Source organism: Erythrolamprus reginae, chromosome Z (assembly GCF_031021105.1).
Source record: "Erythrolamprus reginae isolate rEryReg1 chromosome Z, rEryReg1.hap1, whole genome shotgun sequence".
NCBI lineage: Eukaryota > Metazoa > Chordata > Lepidosauria > Squamata > Dipsadidae > Erythrolamprus > Erythrolamprus reginae.
The window spans coordinates 116,375,043-116,398,334 of NC_091963.1; the positions used below are offsets into that span (position 1 = coordinate 116,375,043).

The 23,292-nt window shown below is 41.4% G+C and overlaps 1 protein-coding gene across 1 annotated transcript in view; it reads right to left on the minus strand.

Annotated features, from left to right (window-relative positions):
- MPP2 (MAGUK p55 scaffold protein 2) overlaps positions 1-23,292 on the minus strand; it is a 95,862-nt gene that overhangs the window by 17,288 nt on the left and 55,282 nt on the right. The window contains exons 5-8 of the mRNA XM_070730139.1: positions 16,662-16,811; positions 13,467-13,694; positions 3,822-3,953; positions 2,242-2,347 (exon numbers count right to left, since the gene is read on the minus strand). Of these exons, the coding sequence (XP_070586240.1) occupies positions 2,242-2,347; positions 3,822-3,953; positions 13,467-13,694; positions 16,662-16,811 (616 nt within the window). The remainder of the gene's footprint in view (positions 1-2,241; positions 2,348-3,821; positions 3,954-13,466; positions 13,695-16,661; positions 16,812-23,292) is intronic.

The window sequence follows — 23,292 nt, forward strand, 5'->3', positions numbered from 1 at the left end:
AGAATGTGAGAAACCCATCTTACATAAGCTTTCTGACACTACAGAACATCAATAATGAGTCTCATACTAACACTAAACACTAACACTCATACTAACACTAAACACTAACTTTTGCAATTAATTTTTCATTGTCTTTAATTATTTAATCAATCTTTATGATGTAAAGTTCTTCTGTTGTTATTACTAGCCCTCTAAGGGTAGTCCTCAATTTATGACTATAAAATTTCCCTTGCACAAAACAAGGCAGGTTTGCCCCATTGCGCATCCTCTTTTTTTTGCCACAGTTATTAAGCAAATAATCACATTTGTTATGTGAATCATGCAGTCATTAACTGAAATTGGCTGCCCCATTGATTTTGCTTATTGGAAATTAGCTGGGAAGATTACAGATAGTGATCACATGACCCCAAATCAGTGTGAATATATAAATACATGCCCATTATTAAGTATCCAAATTTGGATGGGGAAGTTACAACAGTTGTATTTGTGAAAAATGATCACAAGTCACTTCTTCAGTGCCATTGTAACTTTGAATGGTCTTTAAATTAATGGTTATAAGTCTGTGCTTTGTTCTTGGTTTCACAGATCAGCTCTTCCCATATTTATATTTTTATATATTTTTGTCCAAAATAGACTCCTTTAGCAGTAAAAAATTCAATTGCTGCTTAAAGTGCATTGATGAATATTCACTGGAGATTTCCACTTCATGAACTACAGTAACACAACCTTTTTTTTCAAGAAACTATTAAAAAAGTGACAGAGCTTCAAGAACCTCGGCATTACTTTATAAAAAGATTTCTAAGGCTGCTTAGTTCCATGGGGTGGTGGGGATGGTGTTCAACATAACTCACAATAAACATAACTCACAATAAATTTATTGTGAGTTATAAACATAACTCACAATAAATTACAAAAGAAAGAAAAAAACAATATAGAAATATAGAAAACTTATAGTGTTGGAGGCATTATTTTTCATTGAAGTACTTACCTAAAATAAAATAAACCTGAATTCTTCCCAAAGTCTCTCCCAAAAGAAAGTTCAGAAAAAAGAAACAATCTTGTATAAAGATTAAAGTGTTGGATTTAGTCCATGGATGGCTGAGTTCAGTCCGGTAAAGCTCATTGAAGGGGGAAAATTATGTGAAGAAGAGACTAATCTTTCTTTCAGATAAAAATAATACTAATAAGTGAAATGCATCAATTAAACTATACAATTCCTTGCCAAAGATGTTGTGATGACCATCAAATTTTTAGACAATTTTGAAAAAAAACTTGGAGAAAAAAATATTACACTAGCTTCTGATCCTGCTAGTGTTATACAATCTCCAGATCAGAAGGAAATGCAATACAACCATTGAACATATCAGTAGAAGATGCTATCATCCTATATGCTGTTTATTAATTAATAAGCAGCATATAATTAATAAATTTTGTCCAATACACAATAATACACTATGAAGGTTATAGAGGATATAGTAGAGAAGATATATGAGATATAGGAGAGACTATAGGACAGGGGATGGAAGGCACTCTAGTGAGCTCATGTACGCCCCTTACTGACCTCTTAGGAATCTGGAGAGGTCAACCGTGGATAGTCTAAGGGTAAAATGTTGGGGGTTAGGGGATGATAGAGTCTGGTAATGAGTTCCACGCTTCGACAACCTGATTACTAAAGTCGTATTTTTTACAGTCAAGTTTGAAGCGGTTAATATTAAGCTTGAATCTGTTATGTGCTCTTGTGTTATTGTGGTTGAAGCTGAAATAGTCTTTGACAGGCAGGACATTGCAGCATATGATCTTGTGGGCAATACCTAGATCATGTTTAAGGCGTCGTAGTTCTAAGCTTTCAAGACCCAGGATTGTAAGTCTAGTTTCGTAGGGTATTCTGTTATGGGTAGAGGAGTGAAGGGCTCTTCTGGTGAAGTATCTTTGGACATTTCCGAGGGTGTTAATGCCAGAAATGTGGTATGGGTTCCAAACAGATGAGCTGTATTTTAGGATGCTTATGAGTTTTGGGGTTGCATCTGGTTGCTCACTGGATCAAACAGGCCTTAGACCTGAACCAGCAAGATTCTCTTGTGTTCCTTACCCTTTGATGTTCACACATGTTTGTAACCTGACCTCTGAAATGAATGTGTGGCACTAATTTTCTATTGGTCTTGTCAACTGTTATGGAGAATTTGTTTTCCATGTTCCTAAGTGGGTTCCAATTCTGCTACTGACAGGACCTCTGCCTTTTACCTGAAGATGGTGTGACTTCAAGGTCGCGCTTCACAAAAGCTTTGCGTTTCTCTTCCAGCAGCTGGCTTGGAATCAGCCCTGCGCTGCCACCTTCCACATGGCAGGCCTACAAAAACAAAGGGAACTCTGAGCATCTGAAGTAAGAGTCAAGCAGGATCCTCAACGATCATTTCCTCTGTGTAAGCCAACAGTGCCAATCAGATAAATTCTTCCTTCAAGTTTTCATTTCATATAATGAAGGAAATGTCAGGGTTCCAAGTTACAACCCCAACCAAGTAAGACTCTGAGGCAGGCATTTCCTCAAAGTTCCATTTTTTAAAATTATTATTATTATTATTATTATTATTATTATTATTATTATTATTAATTATTATTATTATTATTTGTTATTATTATTGTTATTATTATTATTGTTGTTGTTGTTATTATTATTATTAATTAGATTTGTATGCCGCACCTATCTGAGGACTCGGAGCGGCCTCTTTATTAGAGATGTCATAACGGATGACTGAAAAATCTCTATAGACCTGGGAGCTCCCACCCATGCTCCCCCACCACAGAGAACGAGGAGGTCCTGCGTTCTCCAAGTCCCACCCCCCTCCAACGCTGCACTTGGATGCCTCCCAAAGCCCCAGGGCGCCTGTGCTCTCCAGGTCCAGGCCTCCCTCTCCCACCGCGGTGCCCACAGAGCCCCAAGATCCCACCATGCTCTGCAGCCACCCACAACCCACCCTTCCTCCCAATGCTGGAGAGGCACACGCCATCTTCCGCTCAACTCCCCAATCTCCCTCCTTCCCCCTTGCTGCTGGGCACTCACAAAGTGCCAAGGCCCCAGGCCACCACCCCATCCTCCTCCTTCGGGGCTGAAGGAAACCTCCCCCATGCACCACAGTTCAGCCCGCCCTTCCCCATGGCTTCCAAGATCCCTCCTGGCAACGGCAAGCAGAATCACCAAAGAAGGAAGCCTAGCCCTGCACCAGCTGACCCGGGCAGCGCGGAAACCGAGCTGCCCGCCAGATGATCCCCCAAGCCATGTGATCACCTGGCCCCAAGGCAATCCCCAGCCGGTGTCCTTGAAAAATAGGGATTCCCCCAGAATGCTGAAATAGGCACTTGGTCTTATTGCCACGCACTGAAAAGCCCGATTGGACTTATTATCAGGGGAGGTCTTATTTTAGTGGAAACAGAGTAGAATATAAGATGTTGATGCGGCTGAGGGATCTGGAAGAAAAATTGGGAAGATGTTCTACTCTAAAGACATTCTCCATTAGTAAAGCGGCCAGATTTTAAGACTGGGAAAGAGGGACACCATTGGCGGGAGGAGGCTAAAAAAGTTTAGCCAATATATATATATATCTCTTCCTTCCTCTCCTTTTTTCTATCTCTCTTTCTTCCTCCCTTTCTCTCTCTTTCTCTCTCCTTTTCTCTCTTGCTCTCTCTCTCTCTTGCTTTCTCTCTCTCTCTCCCTCTCTCTTTCTCTCTCCCACTCTTGCTTATCCATTAGTCAATTGCCTAGTTCTGCTTTATATTAGGTCCCCATATTGTACACGGTTCATTGACAGACATAAGGCTGATGATACCTGCCACCAGTTGGGATCATCCTGGTTGACAATCTGAAGAAGATCTCCAGCTACAAACTTCAGACCAGCTTCCTTGCAGGGAATGAGGTTGTCAGTGACTGGATCATAGTCAAAATGAGCTTTCACAAATACCTGAGGGAGGAAAAGAAAGCCGTGTGAGAAGAATTGTGTGTGTGTGTGTGTGTGTGTGTGTATACATGTAACCATATAGTCTCTGGAGAAGGGCAGCATACAAATCTAATAAAGAAATATACAAACAAATAAATAAAAATACTGCTCAAAAAAATAAAGGGAACACTCAAATAACACATCCAAGATCTGAATGAATGAAATATTTTCATTGAATACTTTGTTCTGTACAAAGTTGAATGTGCTGACAATACCTGAAATTGATTGTCAATCAGTGTTGCTTCCTAAGTGGACAGTTTGATTTCACAGTTTGATTTGCTTGGAGTTATATTGTGTTGTTTAAGTGTTTCCTTTATTTTTTGGAACAGTGTGTATGTGCGTGTAATGTATTTTTGCTGATAATAAAAAGGTTGGGAGAATACTATAGATCTATTTCGGGCTTATTTGTCTTCATCAGGTAGCCACACGCTTTTATTGTGATTTGAACCTGGGGCTCTGCCTTGTTAGGCAGTAGCCTTAGCCTCTAGGCTACAGGCTCATCTCCTGTATCAGCTTGTAGCAGGGAAGAGTTATGTATGTGTTTTTGTTGAGTCACCCTGGTATATTAAAGGAGCATCACAGCTTCCTTTTTGCCTCACGACCCCACCAGGGGCCATATTCCAAGGCAGATAAGCTTTTTTATAGCCAACAACTATAATCTATAAGTGTAACATATTTTTGCTGATAATGAAAAGGAAAGGAGACTACTATAGATCCATTGGTGTTAGTGTGGGTCGACCCCTAGGTTCTTCCCTTGTGGAGTTCCTCAGGGTTTGGTCCCCTCACCCCTGCTGTTTGATATCTACATGAAACCGCTGGGTGAGATCATCCAAGGACACGGGGTGAGTTGTCATCAGTAATCTGATGACACCCAGTTGTACATCTCCACCCCGTGCCGACTCGGTGAAGCAATGGAAGTGATGTGTCAATGCCTGGAGGCTGTTAGGGTCTGGATGGGTACCAACAGGCACAAACCTAACCCAGACTAGATGGAGTGGCTGTGGGTTTTGCCTCCCAAGGACAATCCCATCTGTCCATCCATTGCCCTCCGAGAGAGTTCCCAACTTGGGCGTCCTCCTCAACCCACAGCTGACTTTAGAACACCGTGTTTCGTAACTATTGGTTGGTGGCCCTATTTTCAGTTACAAAATAAATACAAATCTGATTTGGGAAAATTTGGTTTTCAACCAAATGAGGAAGAAATTGATAAAATTTTCACAGTCCCGGAGGGAAAAGCAATTTCAAAGTTTTATAAATGTTTACTTAAAAATAAAATTTCTTTTCTAATGGATTTGCACACATTATTTATTTTTACATTGATTCCTATGGGAAAAATTGCTTCTACTTACAAACTTTTCTACTTAAGAACCTGGTCACGGAACGAATTAAGTTCTTAAGTAGAGGCACCGTTGTACTTTGTTTGATATATTGTAATGCTTGTGAACTTTGGAAATAATTGTTCTTGACGTCTGAATAAGATAAACATGAGAAAAACTAATTATTGACTCTATTATGTTTTTTTGATCAGTAGAAAAGATCAAGATTGACCGTACAACTCGCCCCAGAAAGCTAGGAATACAGATTGTAAAGCTAATATAGTAAAATGGTTTGAAGAAAAAAGAGTTTCTGATTGCTTTTTCTTTGGCATAATTTAATAATAAATTGCTTACAATTGAACATAGTAGCATCACAAATAGCAATGAAGAATGGAGTAATTCATGCCTGTATTTGCATTTGCCCCCCGGAAGCGGAGTAAAGACATTGAGACGTATTGTGGATTAAATAAGGGTCATTTATTAAATTAACATAAATTTAAATAAATTTGAATACATAAATTTAAATATTTAAATTAAAACATGAACTAAGGACCTGCAGAGGCCAAAACTAACGGGGCGGAAATTCCTACCAGAAAATTCCTTGGCAACATTGGGCAAAAACTCCTTGCTGAACCAGGTGAAGGTAGCCCCCTTCACCTGCATCCAAACCATGCCCCTTCATCGTGTGGGAGGAGTTCACCCTCCAATCCCTGTGGGAAATTGGATCCGGTGATTCCCATGGGCATCCTCTCTCCAATCCCTGATGTTGTTCCAACCTCTAGATCCTGGAGAGAGGCGGTCCATCACCCTTTAAAGGATGCCCGAAGGAGCATGCGCAGTCACTTCTAATTGCCCATTTCTGCCCCTAACCTGCCAAACCCCAGTGACCAAAGGGAGGCCTATACTGATATCTAAGTGCGCCGCACCCCCTAACCAATCCAGCCCGCACCGTCAGTGTGGAATAGGTGAAAAAACGTCCGCCTCTAAAGGGCAGGCCACAAAAAATTCCTATTCGGCCCCGAGGCGACCTCCATAGGACACACTGTTAATAGCGGAGGGTGGGCGGGTGTTCGCTTCCGAAGGAAGCAGCAAAGAGGGGGAGGTCCTATTCAGATCGCCCTTAAATAGGGCGATCTCGGACCTCCCCCAGAGCAGCAGGCAGCACTCTTTCCTGGCGCTCTGCCAGAAGCCAAACTTCCGGGTTCCAAAGGAACCCGGAAGTTTGGAGCTCAAAAAGAGCTGCATCAGCGTCCCCCCTGCTCCGTAGGCAATTTCGGCCAGCGGTTTAAGCCGCCAGTCATGCATGTGTGCACGCACACATATTTAGATTTAAATTTAGATTTTTTAGATTTAGATTTTTTAGATTTAGATTTATATTATTTAGATTTATATTAATTAGATTTATACTTATTCAGGAAACATTTACTCTGACCAATATATGTATAATTTCCTAATACATCCTGATCTACATCTTTTTGTGGACTGCTTTTTGTAGAATTCATGTTTTTTTTATACAACCCCAGAATTGCATCTCAAAAGCCAAAGAAGTACGCAGTGAAACAGGTAAGTTGTATTCTTAGCTACACTTTCATTTGAATACATCGGAATAGGTCAGATTGCTTCTGCAGATAGCTTGGTATAACTTTTCTCCATTGCTAACAACGGCTCTCTTGTAATCTGAAAGCTACAATCCAACAATAAGAGTCATAGCCTACATACAATTTAAAAATATATCCACAAATAAGAGTGTGGCCTGTATAGGATCCATTCTGCTAGTTGTCTATTTTTTTTTTTGAACAATGGATCCTGGCAGTGAAAGGCAGCGAATGAAAAGCACTTGTAGCGTTTTTATTTATTTTTTCCCTGCATCATAGACTCCTTTTATTTGCACTCAGGCCAGCACAAAATTGTTGATGTCTCTGGGGAAACAGTCATATCTGAGCCTGTCTGTACAGGACATTTCATTCACATTCCCCTTCCTCCACATACAAAAGCTTGCAGAGATGGGACAAAAACTCGGATTTGTGAATGAACTCTGAGAGTCGATACTTGTTCAACAACAAAGGTAGAAATAAATTTCAGTTCATCTCTTTATTTTATGTTGTTTATTTTATTTTGTCAAGTGTGTATTGGTAGTATACATAGATGTAACACTGTTTATATACACGAGATGGGTACAAATAAGAGGAAAACATTAGGACAGGAATGGTAGGCATGCTGATGCACTTATGCACACCCCTTACTGACCTCTTAGGAATTGGGTGAGGTCAACAGCTTGGTACGAGTGAGACATGTGGCCTGCCGGAGAACAAGAGGTCCAATGGGGCGAGGGAGGAGATGTATGGGAGGTGGGTGAGTCAGAGTATTGTGGTCATCACTAGGAGAGGTAGATATGGTGGGAACCAAGTGGTAGGTTGCTCACGGGGAACTAGGACTCACTGTTTCAAAGCAATTACATGTACTGGCCCCTCTGATTCAGCTCATACACCTGGTGACTTGGGATATCAGGACTTTGGGCTCAAGCTACTGCTGCCAGGTCTATTGTCAACAAAGTCCCCTCATTTGTGATTTAATCATGGAGGAGGTAGCCGACATGGCCTGTATAACTGAGATCTAACTGGGCCAGGAAGGGGAGTGTCCCGCTCTCAGAGATGTGCCCAGATGGGTTTCAAGTATGGCATCAGCCGTGATTACAGGGAAAGGATGGCAATCATAGCCTGCAACAGTTCTTCCTCACAGGACCCCTGCCCTGGAGATTGTTAGGTGTGAGTCTCTCCTCCTGAAGATGGACTCGGGGGTTCAGTTGGGTCTATTGCTGATGAACCTGCCTCCCAGGTTACAATGGCCCTGCCTGCACTGCTAGAGGCAGTAGCCGGACTGGTGGTGGAGTTCCCCAGGCTTATGATACTGGGGGATTTTAACTTGCCATCACTCGGTGAATCCTCTGATGCAGCTCAGGAGTTCATAGCTTCCCTGACAACCATGGACTGACTTAAGTAGTTCTGGATCCGATTCATGGGGGGTGGGGGTCACACACTTGCTGTAGTGTTTCTCTCAGGACAGTGGAGAGATGATCTGAGATTAAGGGGCATAGTCATTTCTCCCTTGTCGTGGTCAGATCATTTCCTGCTGAGGTTAGACTTTAAGGCACCACTCCTCCATCACAGGGAGGCAGAGTCGATTAAGTGGTTCCCCCCAGATGCCTAATGGACCTGGAAGGGTTCCAGAAGGACCTTGGAGAGTCCATCTGAGTCCCTAGTAATTGTCTGGAATAGGGCGGCATCTGGGGCACTGGATCAGATTGCGCAGAAGGTTTTTCTCTTGTTTGCTGTGATGGTTGAAGCATTCCATCTTTATTTGGTGGCATATATTTTTATAGCGGTTTTTGAAGTTGGCTACATACCCTGTTTAGTTCTTTCTCCAGAAATATTTTTTTGGCGGGATTGTAGCTTCCTTATTGATATGGGTAATTTGTTTGTTAGTGGTACATGTAGTCTGATAATTATTTTGACTTCGAGCAAGAATATGGTATAGAGGTCATCAGCAGTATTACAGTCAGAGAATAGAGCATGCCAGCCAAAAGTTTAGAGGTCGGCATCTATGAAGTCACAGTTGGCTTTTTTTAAAGTTGTATTTGGGTGTCGCGTTATTAAGCTGATTCTTGCAATTGTGTAGATTGAGGCTGAAGTCTATCATGCAGTGGTCACTGTTGGAAAAGGGTTCTTTGATTTGTAGTCCATAATTGCACTTTTGCTGTTGCAGAATATGAGGTTGAGGTGGTTGTTGAATCTAGTATTGTTCATAACTAGTTGGTCGAGTCCTAGATTGGCAACTGCGTTGTATAGGGTTGTATGGATGGGTTCAGTCATGCATTCGTTTAGGGTCCAGTTAATGTGAGGTAGCTCTCCACTTCTCGATTTTCCTTCAACATTTCTACAATATACAGCATTAAGAATTCAATTCTGTCTGTATAGTAAAAGAGAATTGGATGTGTAGTTCATTGGAAAAGAAAATGCAGACTGGGGTTTCATGGAATGAAAATGGTTGTACCTGTGCTGTGGGTATGGTCTGAGGCATTGAACTTAGACTAATGTCACTGTCCAAGCATAAATTGCAAGGAAGCACTAGGCAGAGGGTGAAAATGACAGAACATATTTTTTACTGTGAAGCTAATTTTAATTTATTACAAGTTAATTTATGTAACTGAAGCTTAACAATTTTGCTGCTGTTAGCAAAGTATGGAAGGCCACAGTGAAGAAAAAAGGCAATTGAAATCAGAAGATTGATTGAAGGTGGAAGCCACGTTTAACCTCTTCTGTGGTTTTCCCCTCCTACTGTAAATTGCATCCTCACTTGTCTCTCTAAACTGGAATTCAAATACCCCCCTGTGATGGGCAGGCAATGGCCATTTCATCCCTCTCATCTATATCCCACCCCCAAAGAAGTTGAAGCACCAAAGCTAAATACATTACCCATTCTCACCCTTCCACCATAATAAAGTGTATTTGTACTCAATTATAGTTAGAGAAATACCCTCCACAGAAGTATAACCTTACACATGCATTTACATGCATAAACTTGCTGGATTTCCATGCGCCTTAATTAGCTATTATCTATTTGTTAGGCTCACTGATGTGAAATAAGAAGAGAGTATTAACAGCTAGCACAAAAGTTCCTGGATTCCATCCTCCCTCCATTATTCTAGTGCCGCCCCCGGAATCCAGGAAGTGATCACCTTGTTGTGCTTAGCAACTTGCCAGTATACATGACGTCAAAGCTCCGCCCCTGGAATCCCTTCATGGGATTCCCCAGCTCCTTTTGTGCCTCCCTCCCAGCCTCCTGACCGGCCGACAGCTCCCAGGTGTTCACCTTCCTCTGCTGCCACCGGCACTCAGCTCCTCCTCCTCTTCTCAGAAGATGACAGCCGGGTGGTGGCTTTCGCAGTGTTCGGCAAGAATGCCGAAGCGGAGCACGAATTTTAAAAAAAATTCGGGTTTGGGTTCGACATGCCGAACACCGCAAAATTCGGTATGGACCCGAATTGTGCGGGTTTGGTTTGCCAAACACTAGTCAAATCTCATGGAATGTATATGATTCTTTCATCTTCCTACCTTTAATAGTACAGTAATACCTCTACCTAAGGACGCCTCTACTTACAAAATTTTCTAGATAAGGACCGTGTGTTCAAGATTTTTTTTGCCTCTTCTCAAGAACCATTTTCTACTTACAAATCTGACCCTCTGAAATTGTAACCGGAAAAGTCAGGGAGAAGCCTCCGTGGGGCCTCTCTAGGAATCTCCTGGGAGGAAACAGGGCCAGAAATGGCAGGGAGAATCTTCCATGGGGCCTCTCTAGGAATTTCCTGGGAGGAAACATGGCCGTAAAAGGTGGGGAGAAGCCTCCGTGGGGCCTCTCTATGAATCTCCTAGGAGGAAACAGGGCCAGAAAAGGCAGGGAGAAGCCTCCCTGGAGCCTTTCTAGGAATCTCCTGGGAGGAAACAGGGCCTCCACCCTCCCGGTGGTTTCCCCAATTGCACTCATTATTTGCTTTTACATTGATTTTTCTGGGAAAAATTGCTTCTTCCTACAAATGTTTCTACTTAATAACCTGATCACGGAATGAATTAAGTTCATAAGATTTTTTCATATAGATTTTTCAAGTTAACTGCTATTATCAATGACTATTATTAATGGGCAAAGCTTACAAATAATGTGGCCAATTTTTGCTCTTTTTGGGAGAGATGGATTTATCATGGTTAACAAATAATGCAAATAAATATTAAGAGAGTTCCCCAGAAATTTAAATAAAAAGGGGTAAGTCCTTCGGGATTGGGCAGCACAGAAGTCAAATTAATTAATAAATGATGAATGTCTCTGTAGAATTGAGGGTAGAAAATAATATGTGGTTTCTATAGCACTTGTTTACAGGTTTCATGTAATATACTAAAGGTAGGTTAATAAGTTTGGATTGGATAGAATTGGAGAATGGAAGACAAGAAACAAGTTTCTAAAAGAGCTTGCCACAGTGTGGCTTATCTAGTTTTGATTTATGGTCTTGTATAGTTTTACCAATTGTAGTTTATTAAAACATTCCACAAAGCCAGAGTTGCAAATGCTATGCCCACACATGTTTGCCCAGCATGTGGCAGAACATTTCGTGACCATATAGGTCTTACCAGCCACCCATGGATACATTGTGGACAATCCATAATCTGTTAGATGTCAAGGTCATCTTCGAACACGATGGAAGAACATTATCAAGTTTATTAAATAAACCATTGTTATGAAGAGCCATGCTGAATCAGGCCAAAGCCCATCGAGTCCAGCATTCTGTATCACACAGTGGCCCACCAATTGTCCATGGGGATCTTGAGCAGAAAGAGAAGGCAAGACCCTCCCTTTCCCTTGACCCCCAACAAGTGGTACTCAATTGTTATTTAACCTTGGCTTGGCGTGATGTACTGATCTGATTTTATAGTCCAATCTTGTGTTCCAATCTTTCTCAGCCTACTCCTTCCAAAAGTTCTGGAACTTCCTTTGGTCATTCTAATGGAGAAATCTGAGATTTATAATCCCAACCCCTTTTGGACAGATATAGGTTTAAGGTTAACTTTTACACAGTTAGTGGTACCCACTTATTTTACACATTGTTCAGTACTCTGAAGGATTATAAGACAGTTCAGAGGTTCACATGAAAATAGGGACCAGACTGGTTTATGCCAAATAAGAACAGCTGATTTTAAAGTTTTTACTTCTAAGCAGGAATTTTCTCATAGCAGTTTTCAGCTCATCTAGGATTACATTAGCATAGGAATGTGTGGGAAACCTCCAGTTTTTCATTGTCATGATGACATTAGTGGGCCGTACATAACTGAGTTGACATCTGCTTATTAAAATCTTACACCACTTTGCCCAAAGCACTCATGCATTAATTTGTGTTTAAAACTCTCCACATGACATAAGGCAAGCTCCATGTGGTGGAAGAGAATGAAAAAATATCTTGGCTAAGGGAAAACAGGGATGGGGAAGACTAGGACAAGCTAAGTCCTTAAATGTGTCTCTTTCCCCTAAGCAGAAATCTGTCAGGAATGAAAAATGACAGCATTTAGCTTTAATTAGGATGAACAAATATGTTTATTTCTGATATGTTCACTTTCCTTTGCTTCAGCCCATAATATCCCATTCAATTTCTGTATTAAGGTATTATTATTATGTTGATACAATGCAGCAAACGAGATCACTATGCTGGATTTCGTATTTCATCACCAGTCGGGCGCTTCCCAAGCACCTAGGACTGTGTGATGTAGCGGCGAATTATGTTTGCCGATCCCAGTAAAGCGGCCTTTTGCAATTGACAGATGGAGATTTTGTCAATTCCGATGTTTTTCAAATGTCCGCTGAGATCCTTTGGCACTGCGCCCAGCGTGCCAAATACCACTGGGACCACTTTCACTGGCCAGAGTTGTTGCAGCTCAATTTTTAGATCTTCGTATTTCACTAATTTCTCTAGCTGCCTCTCCTCAATTCTGCTGTCCCCTGGGATTGCGATGTCAATGATCCATACTTTCTTTTTCTCCACAATCAGGATGTCTGGTGTGTTATGCTTCAGAATTCGGTCAGTCTGAAGTCGGAAGTCCCACAGTAGTTTTACTTGCTCATTTTCCACCACTTTTTCGGGCTTATGATCCCACCAGTTCTTTGCCACTGGGAAATGGTAGTTCCAGCACAAGTTCCAGTGGATCATCTGTGCCACAGCATCATGTCTATGCTTGTAGTCAGTCTATGCGATCTTTTTGCAGCAGCAAAATTATCTGTTGTTATTATTACTATTACTTTTAATATTATTATTATTATTATCATCATCATCATCATCATCATCACCACCACCACCACCATCACCATCATCATCAATATCATCATTTTCATTATTTATTAGATTTGTATTCCACCCCTCTCCGAGGAATCGGGGCGGCTCATAGAATATAATATAAATCAGTAAATACAAAGACAAATCTAATTTAAAAAAACATAAACTAAAAACCTGATATGTTAAAAATCAAATACAGTGATCCCCCGGCAGAACATGTTCCGTATTTCATTCTAATTAGGAGAGATTACAACTAGCAAAATCACAATAAGGAGATGAGATGAGTTCTCTTACCTGGCGTGGTGGATGGGGCTCCTGATAACTGGGCAGGATCTTGAGTACAACACTCCCACTTGCATTTTTTAGCACTTCCTGGAGGGCGCGTGGGTCACTGCCCACCTCTTGCCCATTCACCTCCTTGATAATATCACCCACATGCAGCAACCCCTGCTGATCAATCATGCCACCATGTAGGATACGTGCAATAACCAGCTCACCACGCTCCACACGGAAAGTCACACCCTGGGACAAGACAAACAAAGGCAAACACAGAGTCATACAGCTGGGCTCGGATGATCTGAAAAAAATGACTCTGAGAAGAAATTCAAACCTGGTGAGGCTATAGGCTAGGCTGGGAAGTTCTTTAAAAACCTACTTCTTGAATGAAGGAATGACACACCACTTCCCTGTTGCTTTTAAGGAAATAAGATGGATAGGCCATGTAGACTCTGTGAGTTGACTTTAATTCAAAAGTCTTTGATGATGATGGTGATCTACACCATTTAGTCAGGGACACTTCTTAGCACATAGATTTTTTTCACAAATATCTGTCCCCAGACTGGTCCTTCAGATCTGCCAACTGGTTCTTCAGATCTGCCAACTGGTTCTTCAGATCTTCCAACTGGTCCTTCAGATCTGCCAATGGTGCATCAATCACTACTGTAACTAAATCAACCAACCAACCTTGCTACTGGTCCTTTCTCTTTCCTTCTACTTCTCAACATGAGACTCTAGGGAGCTAGGTCTTTGTATAATGTGTCCATGGTAGGTTAATTTGAGCCTGGTCATTCATGCCTTGAAAATTTGAGTAGGATATCCTCAATGATCCATTGCTTTGTTTGCTTACTTATCTCTTCCTGGAATATCCTACTGCTACAATAAGATAGCAGAGGAGGATTTAGTGAGGGAATCAATATTCTTTACCTTTCTAATATTCATATGATGTTTCCCCTATTCTTTTCAGTTATCAAGAGCATCTATTATTCATACCTTAGGTACCTCACTCATGAATTGCAAAATGCAGTCAATTTGATGTATTAGGAAGGGGGACAGTTTGAGACTTGCTAAGAAGAACATATAGAAATCATAAGCTTCTGCAAGCTTCATATTCTTTTTTTTTCTTCAAAGGTGAATTAATTTCCCCCCCCAAGTATATGTTACAACATCTATAAAGAATGTAAAATAGTGATAATTTAAAAACAAAGAAATGTAGACAGATTGCCAACACATTTATTTATTTTTTATGTTTGTTTTGGTTAAGATTAAAATATCATATGGTTAACATATTCTACAAGATAAGCAAAAATTTAATATGCTATATGGCAGCAGTTCCCAACTTTTGGAACACCTGGGATCGGTTCTATGGAGATAGGTTTTTCAACAGAGGGGCCATGGTGTGACATGTTGCCTGCATACTACAGATGGGGTTTTGCTTGTTTACATGGCCTGGTTTTCTGGCATGTTATGCTGGTCCATGGACTGGGGGTTGGGGATCTTGCTATATAGAATTTCATAAAAGTGAATTTTCCAAAGCACTTTCCACTGCAATAGAGATTATAGCCATCAGCTGGTCTGTGGTGAGCACAGCCAGGAATTCTATGGGAAATATATGTTCATTTCAAATGTACTATGTAAGTAAAACTAAACACAAACAGTACAGAAACACTTTAAAAACAATGTTAGATGACAGCAAAATTAGATTAATTATTATTATAATGATAACAAATCTTCCTCCCTTCTATTCTCTTTTCTTAAGCCAGATATTTTAGAAAATTAAGCATTCTTCCCACTCTCTGATCTTTCATTTCCTCTCTACATTTTCTTCCCATATTATGAACCCGGATACCTCGCTAGCAATTTGTATCAATTTATATTGGCTCGGGAATAGACTGCACTATCTAATGATTTGCGAAAACAAAGAAAGGGGGGAATAATTCAATTTATTTCTAAACAATTAGATTCAGACCTCTCTATCATTAACAAAACATGAATTTTCATTCTTATGTCAAATAACAAAAGTTTATTTATATCAAACATCGCCCTACACTTTTATTTTGGCAATACTTTTTTCAGGTATCTGATCAAATATTAAATTGTAAGCTCTTTGGGCCAACAATTTTGTATTACAGGTGAAACTCGAAAAATTAGAATATCGTGCAAACATTCGTTTATTTCAGTAATGCAACTTAAAAGGTAAAACGTAATATATGAGAGATACTCATAGAATGCAAGGCAATATAATTCAAGCTGTGATTTGTCATAATTGTGATGATTATGGGGCACAGCTCATAAAAATTCCAAATCCCCCATCTCAGAAAATTAGAATACTACATGTGATCAATCAGACCTCTGAAAAGTATAGGCATGCATATGTACTCAGTACTTTGTTTGGGTCCCTTTTCAGCAATTATTGCCTCAATGCAGTGTGGCATGAACACAATCAGGGTGTGACACTGATGGGGTGTTATGGAAGACGAGGATACTTCAATAGCGGTCTTCAGCTCTTCTGCATTATTCGATATCATGTCTCTATCTTTCTCTTGGCAATGCCCCATAGATTCTCTATGGGGTTCAGGTCAGGTGAGTTTGTTGGCCAATCAAGGACGGTAATCCCACGGTCATTGAAGCAGGTTTTGGTGCTTTGGGCAATGTGGGCAGGTGCCAAGTCCTGCTGGAAAATTGAAGTCCCTATCCCCATAAGGCTCATATGCAGATGGAAGCATGTAGTGCTCCAAAATCTCCTGGTAGAGGGCTGCATTGACCCTGGACTTAATGAAGCACAGTGGACCAACACCAGCAGATGACATGGCTCTCCAAATCAACACAGACAGTGGAAACTTTTGCATTTCATTTGGAAACCAAGGACCAAGGAAGAATGGGGGAAGAATGGAGAGGCACACACTGCAAGGGAGGGTTTGCCTTCTCTTTCTGCTCACGATCCCCATGTACAATTGGTGGGCCACTGTGTGACACAGAATGCTGGACTCGATGGGCTTTGGTCCGATTCAGCAGGGCTCTTCTTATGTTCTTATGCAAGATGCTTAAATTTCAGTGTAAAGTTTCTATAGTCTGTGTTGATTTGCATTACTGAAATAAATATCATTTGCACGATATTCTAATTTTTTTGAGGTTCACCTGTATGCTTTTGCACATAATTTGTTCTGACACTATACAAAAATCAATAATTGGTATAAAATTCAGCCTGCTCACCAGGTGTTCTCCAGCAGTCTTACGAATTCCAACCATGCGTACAGCATCTGGTGGAACTGGCTGGTTGTTGAACATGGGGTCCAGGACAGGACTGGGCGGTGGAGTCTCATAACTCTTAGAGGCAACAGAATCGTGGGTTTCCAAAAGGGACTGAGAAAAGGGAAATAAAATGATAGTGACAGAGCGGGGAGGGGGGGAGAAATGAAAGACATAATGAGCTTAGATCAGAAACTGAATAATCAGATACACCACCACCATCACCACCTGCTACATACACATATCAGCAGTGCCACAGGCTGATATGTATATGTGTATGTGACTAAGGCTAAGATAGACAATGCCAATGGGTCTCCTAATGGTCCTGAATGCCAATGTCTATCAAATCCAGATAGCTCTCCAGTAGGAGAATAGCATTAAAGTAGAAAAATGCATCTCCCCTCCCCAAATCACTTCCCCAGGGAAATACTGTAAGCTGCTATACCAGTCAGAAAACATTTAGCCACAAAGAAATATTGATTATAACATTAAATGAGTGACAAGTGAAGCAAAGACAATGGAATATACTCTTATACCCAGAAAAAGTAACATTCCAACAGTGACAAAGATTGCTTTAATTCAATATGCTACTGCATTTGTAGTGCCACTCTCATTCCTGCCGTCTTGACTGATTTTACCATAATCAAAATAATTATTAGATTAAAAATAATGCATAGATTCAGTATATATTGTGATAGATAGATAGATGGACAGATAGATGGATAGATAGATAGATGGATGGATGGATGGATGGATGGATAGATAGGTAGATAGGTAAAAAGTTAGAAAGGTAGATAGGTAGGTAGGTAGACAGATAGATAGATAGATAGATAGATAGATAGATAGATAGATAGATAGATAGATAGATAGATAGATAAATGGCCAAGTGTGATTGTACACACAAGGAATTTGTCTTTGGTGCATATGCTCTCAGTGTACATAAAAGAAAAGTTTGTCAAGAATCATAAGGTACAACACTTAATGATTGCCATAGAGTACAAGTAAGCAATCAGGAAACAATCTTAATATAAATTGTACAAGCAACAAGTTACAGTCATACAGTCATAACTGTGAGGAGATGGGTGCTAAGAATGATGAGAAGACTAAGAGTTATAGTAATATAGCCTTAGTGAATAGTATGACAGTGTTGAGGGAATTATTTGTTTAGCAGAGTGATGGCATTTGGGGAAAAAACTGTTGTTGTGTCTAGTTGTCTTGATATGTAGTGCTCCATAGCATCGTTTTGAGGGTAGGAGCTGAAACAACTTATGTCCAAGATGCAAGAGGTCAGTAAATATTTTCACAGCCCTCTTTTTGACTGGTGCATTAAACAGATCCTCAATGGAAGGCAGGTTGGCAGTAATTGTTTTTTTCTGCAGTTCTGATTATCCTCTGAAGTCTGTGTCTGTCTTGTTGGGTTGCAGAACTGAAGCAGTGCATGAACATGGACTTGTATATTGTAATTTAATAATATAAATTACAAGTTAGAGACATTGAGCCCTTTTTAAGGAAAATATTGCTGCCTCTTATACTGTGCTGAGCAATTTGTACTTCAGTGAAATTGTGTTTCAACAAAACCTGGAAGTTTTTGCCAGCTACCCACCTCTTTGTGGATGACTGCCTCTCATGATGACACCTTCTGCAGGGGTGGGTGCTGGTCAAAATTAAAGTCCCTCTGGAAAAACTCCTTCAATTTTCCAAAATAGTCCTTACATACTGACAATAATTTTGAATAAGTTATGTGGTCACAAGGTACAACGTCATGTGACTGCGCTGACTTACAGAGCCATGTCTGATAGGTCCAGGTGTCCCTGTTAGGCACATCCGACATAATCGCATGTCCTGCGATCATCATTTGCAACCTTCTGGAGATTTCCCCATTGACTTTGCTTGTCAGAAGCCAGCAGTAATTGGTTGCAATTGGTGATCATGTGACCAAGGGCATACTGCGATGTCATAATTGCAAACCAATCACTAAGCATGCCAAATTGCAATTGTGTGTTAATGGAGATGCTGCAAGAGCCTCAACCACCAGGATGTGCTGGAAGTACCCCACCCTCATAACTTCAAATGGTCACTGATGACTGAATGTTAAACGAGGACTACCTGTATCCAATTTCTCAGGAAGAACAGAAGGAGGATGGCTCCTTCAGCAACCTCCTATTTCGTTCAAAGAATTTTAGCACCAACTTTCTGACACACCAGGATATCCACTCTGCTGGTTGTTGTTGTTGTTGTTGTTATTATTATTATTATTATTATTATTAATTAGATTTGTATGCCGCCTCTCTCCGTAGACTCCAAAGATTCCAAAGTCCAGAATGGTGACTCAGTAAGAGACATATATTTTTCATTTTGTTCAAAATTTTAGATCTGTAAACCAGTTTGTGATTCCAATTCTTCATATTGTTCCCAATGTAGTTCTTGCTTCTGTTCCTTCAAGTGCATCTCACTTTTCTTTGAACTACTTTATTTAGGTTGTCTGTATCCTAAGGCACAACATAGTATTTGTTTCCTTTCGTCTATTAGAAACATCAGTGCACCATTCTTGGCTCTCCCAGGGATTCCAGGACCCTTCAATCTTGTCCTTCTGTGGAAGAGTCCCCATACTAAAGACGTTTAGTATGAGGACAAGCTCCTGATCGCAACCCCCTTGCAGGAGTTGTGTCAAAAGACTTCCCTTGACTTGTGAATCCCTTGTAACATCCAAATCAATGGTGGGTTGCCACCAGTGCAATAGGTCACTCGTACCTGTAGAGGCCGCCAGATTGCACAGTTTCCACACAGCCACTCTGGTAGCGGTCCTTCGCGTTCCATCTTTTTTCTTGAATTTTTGGTATTTTTTTGCTTCCTATGCATGTGCAGAATCAAAATCGCAAGGGGACACTCTCGCAGGCAAGATTTCAGTGATTATTATTTTTTTGCTTCTCCACATGCTTCCGCAAAAAAATCCGCCAAAAATCACCAAAATCCCGCCTGAGCGCACTTCCCCTCATGAGATTTCCCCCTTGTTTTTGTTTCTTGCACATGTATGGAATCAAAATCATGCTGGGGACGCACACGCGCATGCATGCAAGAATCCTCATGCTTTGTGTACAGTGCATCCATAGCAGCAGGTAAGAGGAATCCACCCCTGATCCAAAGGTCATAAAGTAGCTAGAGGGAAACTAGATTTTTGTTTTTACATGTTCTCCTATATGGACCATCATACTGAAATTTCCCCACAATTTTTGCTGTCTGTCTTATCTCTATCCAGCTACTATAGGCAGGTTCAGAAGAGTTTCCTGAGGACTATTGTCATCAATGGGTTGCTGAATATTTTGCCTTAATTAAATCAGTGCATTCTTTCCTTGTAGAAACCAATTCCAATCCCTTACAGTGGGATCAGGAAACAAAACTAGAAATTTCACCTGTAAACAATTGTTGGGGTTTTTTTTTGCAGCTCCAACATTAGAATGACCTTTAAAAAGAAAAAAAAGGTTTTTTTACACCGTATCGTGGTAAATACCAAAGACTGCAAAGAAGATGTTGATTCAACTGGGTACTCTACTATCTATCCAGGCTTGTGGAATTCCTCTCAATGAAGCTTGATCCAACTGTCAAAGGATATTTTCCCTTCAATCCTGGTCTTTCTTTCTTTCTTTCTTTCTTTCTTTCTTTCTTTCTTTCTTTCTTTCTTTCCTTCCTTCCTTCTTTCTTTCCTTCTTTGTCAAACATATACAAGATAGTAAGTATAAACATAAATGTGGACATGAGAGCAAAGAAAATGAATATAAATAAATTGGGACAATAAGACAAGGACCTTAGGCATGCTGGCGTGCTTATGAATGCCCCCTTTACAGACCTCTTAAGAACGGGGTCAGGTAGATGGTGGACAGTTGAAGCTGTGAGGGTTTGAGGATGTAACAATGGAGTCGGGTAATGCATTCCAGGCATTGACCACTGTTGCTGAAGTCATATTTTCTACAATCAAGTTTGTAGCAGTTTACCTTGAGTTTGTATTTATTGTTTGCCCATGTATTATTGTGGTTTTTTATTTATTATTTATTATTTATTTATTACTTAGATTTGTATGCCGCCCCTCTCCGAAGACTCGGGGCGGCTCACAACACGTGGAAACAAATCATAAATAATTTGACAATTTAAAATATTAAAGATTTAAAAAAGACCCCATATACTAACAGACATACAGACAAGCATACCATATATAAATTAAACATGCCCAGGGGAAGATGTTTCAGTTCCCCCATGCCTGACGGCAAAGGTGGGTTTTAAGGAGTTTACGGAAGGCAGGAAGAGTAGGTGCAGTTCTAATCTCTGGGGGGAGTTGGTTCCAGAGGGCCGGTGCCGCCACAGAGAAGGCTCTTCCCCTGGGGCCCGCCAACCGACATTGTTTAGTTGACGGGACCCGGAGAAGGCCCACTCTGTGGGACCTAATCGGTTGCTGGGATTCGTGCGGCAGGAGGCGGTCTCGGAGATATTCTGGTCCAATGCCATGAAGGGCTTTAAAGGTCATAACCAACAGGTTGATGCTGAAGAAGGGGTTGACAGGTAAGATGTTGTACCAGACAATTTTGTGTAATATGTTTAGATCAGACCACAGGTGGTACAATTCCAGATTTCAAACCTGGTGGCATGAGGGATTCTATTGTGAGTAGAGGAGTTGAGTACTCTTCTCGTGAAATACCTCTGGTCCCCTAGTATACTGCTGATATTACAGTCAAGTGAGCTGTATTTTAGAATTGGTCTGGCAAAGGTTTTGTATGCCCTGGTTAGTAATACAATTTTTACAGAGAAGAAGCTTCTCAAAATTAGATTAACAATTCTTAATGCTTCTTTGGTAATGCTGTTACAGTTAGTTCTGGAACTTATATTGTTTGAGGTGAGTACATCTAGGTCTTTGACAGAGTGAGGTAGTTTGTTGTACACCACTGAATCAAAGGCTTTGCAGAAGCTTACGTAAATTGCATTTATTGTACTACCCTGGTCAAGATAAGTGGTCCAAATTTGCATCTTGTTTCCTCCATTTGATCTTTCTGATACTTCTCTTGACCACTCTAATTTCATTCTTTTCTTTGATGGCTTTTGTTCCCCAGATCCCAATGGAAAATTAAATGCTGGATGTTCTGTGTAAGAAAAACAGACATATTCCCTGCATGCTGTCTTTCTTTGCCTGAGATACTTAAGCTTTAGTGCTGTTGCTTTTGCTTGTGCCTGCTAGTTGGCAGTGGGACAAACTGGAACTATTTATACAGGTTCTAAAATATGCTTATGGCATTTGTCGTTCTTTTGGTAGTCGCTGGCGGAAGAGTTCCTAACCTCTGCAGGAACTTCAGATTCCCACACTCCTTTAATTCATGCTTTGCTTCAAACTCTTTTGTTGCCATAAAATAGCTATTGTCTGGGTTAAAACACACAGCAACTGATGACTCTGACGTTGCTAGTGGAAATCAGGGCAATAGTGGACATGTACACTGGCACACAAAAACCAACACTGTAGTCATCTTAGCTGCCGTATAGAGATTTATTTGGAGCTTACCCTCAAGCTTTTACAAGGCCTGACCGCTCTTCTGTAAATACTGCTATTGGAATCTGCAGGGGATGCAGCAGAATCCACAGGGATCTGGCAACATCTGAATAGAGGCCTAGTAGGATTAGTGAAATACAAGTTTCATATAATGCCGCTGGCGACTTACCCACCGGCGAGGGTTGCGGCGCGGGCCGGGGAAGGAGGCCGCCATGTTGGGGCGGAGCCTGCGGCCCCCACATCATCCCAGGGGGCTGCAGTGACGTGGTTTGGGTGCGCTGGGCGCCCAGTGGACCGGGCAGGAGGGAGGCAGCCCTATAAAAGGGGCTGCCTCGTGGCGCAGTTCCTCTTGCCCGCCGGCGTTGGACACCCGCCCACCCTCCCTCTGTTACAGGGTGCATATGATGGGTCGCCCTCGGTGGGGCCGAGTAGGAATTTTTTGCAGTCACAGTGAATTGGCCGAACTGTGGCTGTTTTTTCACCTACTCCACTCTGTGCGTGGGAGTGTGGTTAGGGGGTGGACTCACCAACTAGTGCCCCCCCCATCAAGGTCACTGCGGGGGGGGGCGATAGGGGGCGGAAATGGGCATAAGCAGCAACTGTGTGATCTCCTTTAGGGGCACCTCTACTGAGGTGAGGGGCGATCTCCTTCTCGGATTACAGGGCTCGACCGGCTTGGGTTCGGGGAGGGGGTCGCTCCTGTGGCTCGCTGCCTGGGGTTTATCAGAGACCAGTGGCGAGCCATCCCACATGCCATGGGGGCGTGGCATGGGGCAGGGGGCAGGTGTAATTTTACCATGACCCTGCACCCAGGCAAGGAGCTTTCGCCCTAGAGTTGCTCAGTTGAGGTTGTTGGAAAGTTAACTCCGCCCCCATTTGATTTATGCACCCCTGCAGGTCACGTGGTTTAATTGGTTAAATAGTTAATTTGAGTTTGGTTTAATAAAAGTGACCCTATTTATACCCACACCTTTGTGTCCGACTTTTACTCCGCCTGCGCCGCAATATATATAGGAAGTCTTACAGAAAGAAGGGTTTTTGTCTGACTGATATTCTCCTCTTGTCCAT